At 45.6% G+C, this 8,181-nt stretch overlaps 1 protein-coding gene across 1 annotated transcript in view; it reads right to left on the bottom strand.

The window, feature by feature from the left end:
• Positions 1–1,212: 1,212 nt before the first annotated feature.
• The window catches only part of ctdnep1a (CTD nuclear envelope phosphatase 1a), a 12,447-nt gene continuing 5,478 nt past the window's right edge, over positions 1,213–8,181 (bottom strand). Inside the window, exons 2-8 of the mRNA XM_017441786.3 lie at positions 7,704–7,770; positions 4,915–5,033; positions 4,733–4,804; positions 4,487–4,603; positions 4,289–4,400; positions 3,872–3,956; positions 1,213–2,782 (exon numbers count right to left, since the gene is read on the bottom strand). Of these exons, the coding sequence (XP_017297275.1) occupies positions 2,722–2,782; positions 3,872–3,956; positions 4,289–4,400; positions 4,487–4,603; positions 4,733–4,804; positions 4,915–5,033; positions 7,704–7,770 (633 nt within the window). The 3' untranslated portion in view covers positions 1,213–2,721. The remainder of the gene's footprint in view (positions 2,783–3,871; positions 3,957–4,288; positions 4,401–4,486; positions 4,604–4,732; positions 4,805–4,914; positions 5,034–7,703; positions 7,771–8,181) is intronic.

Genomic DNA, 8,181 nt, shown 5'->3' with positions numbered 1-8,181 from the left:
CCCCCCCCCCCCCAGCACACACACACACACACACACACACACACACTGAGCCACGCTCTGCACAACAGCATCACAACCAACAGCACGTAAAGCACCCGCCTGTAGGCAAAAACCAAGGAACAAAAACTTTGACGCCTCTGAGCTACTTGGATGTGCAGCTGGAGCAAAGAAGGGCTCACCTGTGGCACTGACCTTTGACCCCGTGACCTTGAAATCAGTAGGGATCATTTTTGACTAATGAGGTGTCCAGCTAAGCAGTTTTTACATTCCTATATGATGAAGTTGCAGATTTAGAGCACGGACAAAGTTTTCATAGAGGGGGTCCCCTGTGGCATTATCCTTCAACCCTGTGACCTTGAAATCAATAGGGATCAGCCTCGACCCATGAGGCATCCAGCTGCGCCATTTGACATTCCTGCGTTAAAGGGTTATCAACTTAGACCTCGGACAAGAAACTGTACACAGATGACAACATAACAAAACACATCCCATAATAAGTATCCAGATTAAAAACAGAAGATCTGATTGGACGGTTTGTTCCCGGCTGCCTGTTCAGCAGCAACATTCGTCATGTGAATAAAGTGCTGATAGGGCTCGCTCTTATCCTTCCAACTGGATATTTGTTTTTATTACGGGGCCCAAAAACAAGAGTACCTTTATTGATTCATGACCTGGAAGAGCAAAAAAATATATTTGAAACGACAGACACACAAACACGGGCAAAAACATCATCTCCTTCGGGCATTATTAAAGCAAGAGGTGGGGAAAACAAACATCGTTAATGCCACTTTAATGGTCATTAAACGCAGCGTGGTTGCTTCTTATTGCACAGCCTGAATCAGGCTTAATTGAGTGATTAAGAAAAAACAAAATGTCTGAAAACACCAATAATAACCAGATGTGTACTCGCTTAAAACTGAAACACTTACCTGTTCCTTTAAACAAGACCTTCAAGAAAAAAAAGAAAAAAAAAAAACGACATTATGATAATCAAAATATTGCAGCTTTTTAAGAAAATGCTCAGTAGAAAAAAAAGCCCCCTGAGAACTAGATAATCTTAAAAAAATAAAAAGGGTAACTAACGTACATTCTGCTGAATAAACACTTCTGAGATTGTTTCGGCAACACAAACCACAATAAACCTGGCAGAATTATGTTCAAAATATAAAACTCGGGTAGTTTAATTTCAACCTGCAAAGACAAAAAAAAAAAAAGAGTTGACACTTTAATCTGTGGCAGAAAAACTGAAACAAACAGGAACTGAGGAGAGCGCTGCAGTCCCTGACGTCACCACACGGTGGCGGCAAATCACAAACTGAGTTTCTGCTCATCTTTACCTCGTTTACTCGATGACCTGCGAAAATTACAATTTAGGCATGGAAATAAAAATAAAAAACAAACAAAAGGGGGGGGGGGACTGGGGTTATTTATATTAGAAGAAAAGAAGCCGATAAATAGCTGTTCGATACTGACGAGTGTTTTATTAGTAACACAGACATGGAGACAGAGCCGATAAGAAGCCGCTGTGAGCTCTGATGAGACGGACATTGTTCAGAAGGCATTTTGAGACAGTGGTGGGGGTGGGGGGAGTTTATAGCTGAACCCATACAATCAATAAGGGGGGGGTAAAAACAGAAGAGGGAGGGTTGCAAATCTGAGTCGAACTGAAAAACAACCTGCAACAGAAACGGAGGAGGAGGAAATTAAGTGCAATTCCTATTAGATGAAATCAGGATGGCATCAAATGACGAAATAATAAGGAGGGGGGTTAAATGGTATGAATGTAAAATTTATACTATCTTATCATGGTAAAGAAACAATCAGATATGGAAACAGCGGCGCGGCAGTCCACTTATCGTTACAACTTTTCAGTCTTTAAATCTCGAAGTCCCATCGGGAGGTTTTTGATTATTACTGAGCGAGGAACAAAAAAAAAAACAAAAATAAAGGAACTGTTCGGGAAAACAAACCGCCTGTCGATGTTTTGTTTGCAAGCAAAGTCCATCAATAACGTTAATTAAATAAATCCATTCTTGCTGGGAAGGAAAGAGAAGTACCTCGGGAGTAAATGAATCAATGTTGGGATTTAAAAATAAAAATAAGACAGAAATGTGGGAACAGTTTGTTAGATTTCTCTTCCTAACTCGTTTCCCTGGGAGGATGAGACGGACCGATGAGTTCTCAGCAGCAGCAGCAGGAGTGAAATGATGATCGAAAAGCAGGAGAGGTGCTGAATTGTTTTTGTCGCTCCTTCTTTTACCGCCTCCTCCAGGTAATCCGGAAAGTTTAAAAAAAAAAAAAAAAAAAAGGGGGAAACTCCGAACTCGCCTCCATACTCACCCAGTCAGTATCAGGAGCTGTAAGGCAGAGAGGCTCTGATTTGTTTTTGAAAAAAAAAAAGAGACAAGATTCAAGAAGGTGGAGGAAAAAAAACAAAACAAAACAAAAAAAACTTGCTCCCTCTCCCTTCCCCGGTAGTTTTTTCTTTCTTTTTTTGGGAAGGAGGTGGTGGAAGGGGGGTTTCTGGTGATCCCGTACTGTTCATCCCCCCCCACCCCCGCCAACGTCTCCTCCGAGAGACGTCTGGAGAGGTGCCGGCGGGTCGTCCGGGTGGGGGACGGAGGGCAGGATGGAGACCGGCAGCAGCGGCGGCAGCGGGGGGAGGAGGAGGAGGCTGGTCGACGAGCTCCTCCCCTCAACGCCTCTCCCCTTTTCGGCCAATCACCAGAGCCGGTGCTGGTGGAGGTTTCGACTGAGGACGGAGCGAACATCAGCGGTGAACCTGCGGGACAGATGGAGCAGAGCGTGGGACAGAGAACCGGTGCTGGAGTCAGTGATGTTTTTTTACTTGTTTATTTTCTGCTGAACTTTCTTTAAAGTGGTCCTGAACACAACTTCAGGCTCAACGAGGGTCATTTAAAAGATCGGAACTTTTTCTACTTTTTCTCCGATTTTCTGTCCAGCTGTTCCCGACCTCAACAACGTTTTGTGCAGTATGTGCTTAAAACAAAAGAAAAAAGGGAAACGAGGGAAAGTAGATGACAAAAGAAGAAGTGTTTAAATGTCTAAACCAGATGAAAGGTATCTGAAAGCCAACAAAGACGTGAAGCGGGACCGTGAGAGGTGCATCTATTTCGGCTAGTAGTTCTTAGGGAGTCAACTTTTTGGTGATAAAATCCCTTTTTTTGGTGTCAAACTCCATTTTTTTTTAAATAGATCAAACTAAAACGAGAGTTCGGCCAACGGCGCCTAATACGTCCATCAGAAAACTGTCAGATGAATCAAAACCCAAAGCCTGAAATCCTTCACACATGTGGCTGGAGTTGGAGCACAAACAAGGTTTTTCACAACCTTGAAATCAATAGGGATCATCCTTGACCCATTTCTGTGCTACACGGTTGCAGAGTTGGAGCGCAGGCTTATAAACGCGAGAATAAACCGTCTTTGTGTCGGTAAAGTGCCTGAAGAATTTTCTATCAGGGCCTTAATTCTACATTACGCGTCCACAACACCGGTCCATCCCTTGAGTTATTATTTTTTTTACACCTGAATGATTCATAGGTCAGAGTTAAGGGGCTTAAACACAACGTCCCTCTGAAAATGACTCAAATACTGGACAGAAAATGAAGAAAGTTGACTTTTCACAGACCTTCAGATAGCTTTAAGAACTGTTGATGAAGACCACTTTAACACATTACAGACTCTGGATCCTTGATGGGAAACTACAAACAGATAAATGACTCAAACGTGCTGCGGCTGCTCCTACATGACCACAGATCACATAGATTCAGAACAGCCGTAAACCACTTGGATGGATTAAATGAAGCAGCGTCGTCTGCTTGTTTCACGCTGGCCTCGTTGATCCGGTTACCTTAGTGCGTCCAGCATAGGCAGCAGGTTAAGAAGTGCTGTGTCACTAGGGTCACTGAACCAGGACTTGATGGGTATTGCATTGTCTGCGGGGCAGAAAACAGACAGTCGAGTCAGAGGAGCGGCTGGGATTTCACAATGAAGGAGCAGATACAGACTGAAGCAGGAATATTTAAGCATTTAGGATAATATTTATTGTTTTAAGCTCATCCGTCTGGTCCGGATTATACTCTGTGGCCAACCTGATCTACGACAAGTGAGACTGAATTACCCTTTAAATCTTAGACAAAAATAATGATAATATTAAAAAAAATGATCTTTATTTCTGTTCATCAAAGCTGTTATCTGGAATACAGTTTATTCAAAAAAACGTCAGATATTATTAAAAACGTTACTTCTGAGATGCTCCAGTTCTTACCTGGATGGCTACGATAAGCACCAGGCGAGTTGTCCAGGATAACAATACTGGACAGGTCATCGTGTACGACAGACAGGTCTTTAATATAACTACCTAGATCCAACGTACAATGCTGGCAAAAGAAAAGAGAGAGACGATAAAAGTCACCAGAAGAAGCGAAGCGAGGGTGCCAATTATCCACCGGCCGCAGCTCGTTACCTGTCTGTAGTATCTGCGTTTCAGGATGTTCCTGTTGTTGTCCAGCTTGTCTGCGACTGCCGAGCCGTAGATCTCCATGCTGGCCGTGAACACCACCAGCTCGTACCACTGGCTCACCTGCGCACACAGCCGCGTTCAAGACACACAAACACGGGACCGGAGCAAATATTGGCCTTTTGTCGTCGTGCCGCGGAGCGAGACGGCAACCCCGATCGGAGCCGCGTGGCGTTTGCGCGTTTCACTCACCACTTCTAAAAAGAAGTCGACGTGTGGCCTTTTATGTACGAAGAATCTGACTGGATGCTTGTCGATGACGACCTGCGCGGAGAGACGGACGCACACACACACACACACAGACAGACACGGGTTACGCTGTGGGCGCCGACGCCTTTCAGCCTCGCTCGCGCCCGTGAGCCGTTGGGACTTACTTTGAGGATGAAGTCCGGCGGCGTGCCCGGCCGCACTGTGGGCCTCAGGACGCCGTCGTGGTGAGAGTGGATCAGGGTCTCGTCCAGGTCCAGGACCAGAATCTTCCTCTTTACTGCGTCTGGGGTTTGTCGAACCAAACACATGTATGGTCAGTGTACGCGTATTAGAAACGGAACTGATAAAAACTGAGATTTTACTGTTTTAGAGAAACGCTTTGAAACGATCAGAGCGTCCAGGATGGTTTTAAAGGGGTAGTTCGGATCTTTTGAAGTAAAGTTCTGTGGAAATATTACGCCCTGTTAATATCTAACCTGTCGTAGATAGCGCCTAGCAACCTGGAGTTCGGAGAGTTTATTTCTGAATGGCCTGATGAGCTAAAGGCTAGTCCGAGCGGAGACCAAAGTAGGCTGCTGCCGTTCTAAAACGACTCGAATCTCTAAATATTCATGGCCATTCGTCCATCCGTCCATTTTCTTTTACCCGCTTCTCCTTCCCGGTTCGCGGGGAGCTGGTGCTCCCACCGCCCCTCTACAGCTTCCTGTTGGGGTGACGGTGTAATTCACCGATGGTTACGTAAAGGATGTATAAATCAGCGTTCACAGAAACTTCAATAAACTTTTGTTGTTTTAAGGCAGCAACCGGTTGGGATTAAACTCTGTTTCTCCAAACTGGAGTCATTCAAAGAGCCATCTGCAACAGGTAAAATATTAACTGCTCACACTTGAAAATGTCTGACACAACCCTTCAATCTTCTTATGCTTTTTTGACTTTCAACCCTGCTTCTAATCTGCGTTCGGGCTGCTGGACGACAGCCAAAAACCAACCAGCTGCAGCTAAACGAACGGACGAATCAGAGTCGAGCAGAGACTGAAATCCAATCCCTCCGTCCGAGCTGAGAGAAGCGCCACCGAGCGAGCCGAGAGGAGAAGCTCATTCAGAACGAACGTCAGGCCACGCTGCCCGGAACATCTGCATTTCCTCTCCTTTTTTCCCCACAAAGCAGACCGCGTCGCACCGAAGTTTACAGCAGGAAACGGAGATGAAAGAATCCTTAAATTCAGGCCACGCGTATCGAGAAAAGCTCCGGTCTGAAGAGGCGTTTACGGCTTTAAAAGTTGCTTCTAAGTCGCAAAACATCACCGGCTCGGTTATAAACAGCCCAAACGCTCATTTCACCCCGCACGTTTCCCCTAAAGACGTTAAGGCATTCTTGTTATTCTCTCGCAAGGGCAAAAACGTAGTCTCGCTTTTATTTTGCAGGGCCAAAATCCCTGACCGTGACCGAAACGCCCAGCGTGGCGTGACTCCACCGACCCGATCCGTGTTAAGGTCACAACACAACGACACATAAACGAGGAATAAAGTCTGAACCGGCTCTGAGGCGAGGAAGCGGGACGTGTGAGAAACTGAATTCACAAATGTTTGTTGATATGTTTTCGTTCAGGCAGAAAAAAAAAAAAAGCGCCTTTCTGCATAATAACTTCCCACTTGACAAACTGGTTTAACTTCTTCACAGAGGAACCACGTTTTGATTGTGTCTCTGCTCTGACAGACAAAACACATTAGACTTTTTTTTATTTTTTATTGATGTTTTTAAATCTTTACACATTTCTGAGGCGGCTCAAATGATTTACAGCTGCAGTAAAAAGTTTACATCCACTTATCCATGCAGGAATGTCGTATAAATTATTGGCTTTTATTGATTTATTTCAACCATTCTTCCAGTATGGATTGCTCAAACCAAAGCAGACATTTACATACAATCACCTAAATCCTTTAAGAAGTTAAGAAATTACCTTTTCATTAGTGATCATGGTTGAATGCAGCTCTTCGCCAGCACTCATCGGACTGACCGAAACTCAAATGTGGTGTCCAATCCTGGTCCTGGAGGACCCCCATCCTCCAGGTTTTAGGTGTTTCTCTGCTCTGACTCTCCTGATTTGAATGAGTCAATGATTGTCAGGCTTCTGCAGAACTTGAAGAGCAGGGAAACAACTAAAACCTGCAGGATGGGGGTCCTCCAGGACAAGGACTGGACACCGCTGCTTCAGGTGAAAGAAACTGGGGTTGGGAAGAACCCAGGAACCACCCCTGAAGCCTGCCGGGACACCGGCGTCTCTGTCCACGGGTGACGTAAAACTCACGCCACCCGTGGACAGAGAGGGTGTCCACCAAGAAAGACGACCCCGCTCCTGAAATCTGGAGCTGCCCACGCGGACGAGCCGAACGCCTTCTGGAGACAGGTTTGACGGTCAGACGAGACAAAGACTGAGTCGCATACCAACTGTTAAGCACGGTGGTGGTAGCATCACCCTGTGGGGGTGTTTTGCTGCCATGGAATTAGAAAGGGAGGCCTACCTCTACATCCATCAACTTCACCTCAAATCATCACCTTGAACATGATCTGTTCCACCGGGACAATCATCCCAAACACTTTTAATAAAACGGGCTAACGTTAAACTTCTATGCTTACAAATATATAATTATTGGGTTTATGTCTGTAAGACCAAACAAATCGAATTACCTCAACCATTTTAGCCAAGAAGAGTGGTTAAACATCCAGGCAGAGCTACGTCTGACGAGCAACTTGCTAACTCGGTGTGTATGTTAATAGGTTGGGTGGATTGGACAAAATCCACAATAAATCGTGTATGCTCTATAATCCACCCACCCTGGAAAAAAGAACAGTTTAAATAAAATCCCCCCCACCAAAACTAATCTGACATCGATGAGCGGATGTAAACGTCTGAGCAGAACAGCAGCGTCATGAAAACAATCGGGTACTCACTGAGTCTGTTTCTGGAGATGGGCGACAGGGGCAAGATGTCATATCGCACCGTCTGATACTGGATTATCTGGAAGACAACGAGGCAGAGGAGTCAAGGTGGGCAGTCCTGAGCGGAGCAGAACAGCAAGACACAGAAAACTGAGCCGAGGCGAGGCAACAACAGCAGAACGAGGCTATACAGGAGGATGGAAACCTGTGACTTTTCTTTGCTGCTGGGAACTAGAAGTGTCTGCGTTCATTTACAACACGGTGAAGTTTTCCTTTTTTTGTTTTTTTTTGGACCAGAGGCACGAGTGTTCCTCACATGAAAGACTTCTTTTCTCAAACTTCCTTTAGAGGACAAGCGGCGGGACGGGCGAGGAGAGCGTGATGGGATGAAATCATGAACTGCGGTCTGTTTTCCCGTCCACCCTGCAGCTCCTCCTGCTCAGCTCCGAACAGAACGACAGCGGCGAGGATCCTTCGGGGGGGGGGGGGG

Source organism: Kryptolebias marmoratus, linkage group LG7 (assembly GCF_001649575.2).
Source record: "Kryptolebias marmoratus isolate JLee-2015 linkage group LG7, ASM164957v2, whole genome shotgun sequence".
In the NCBI taxonomy this organism is placed as follows: domain Eukaryota; kingdom Metazoa; phylum Chordata; class Actinopteri; order Cyprinodontiformes; family Rivulidae; genus Kryptolebias; species Kryptolebias marmoratus.
Note: the sequence above shows the minus strand (reverse complement) of the source record. Positions and strands in the feature narration are given on the sequence as shown.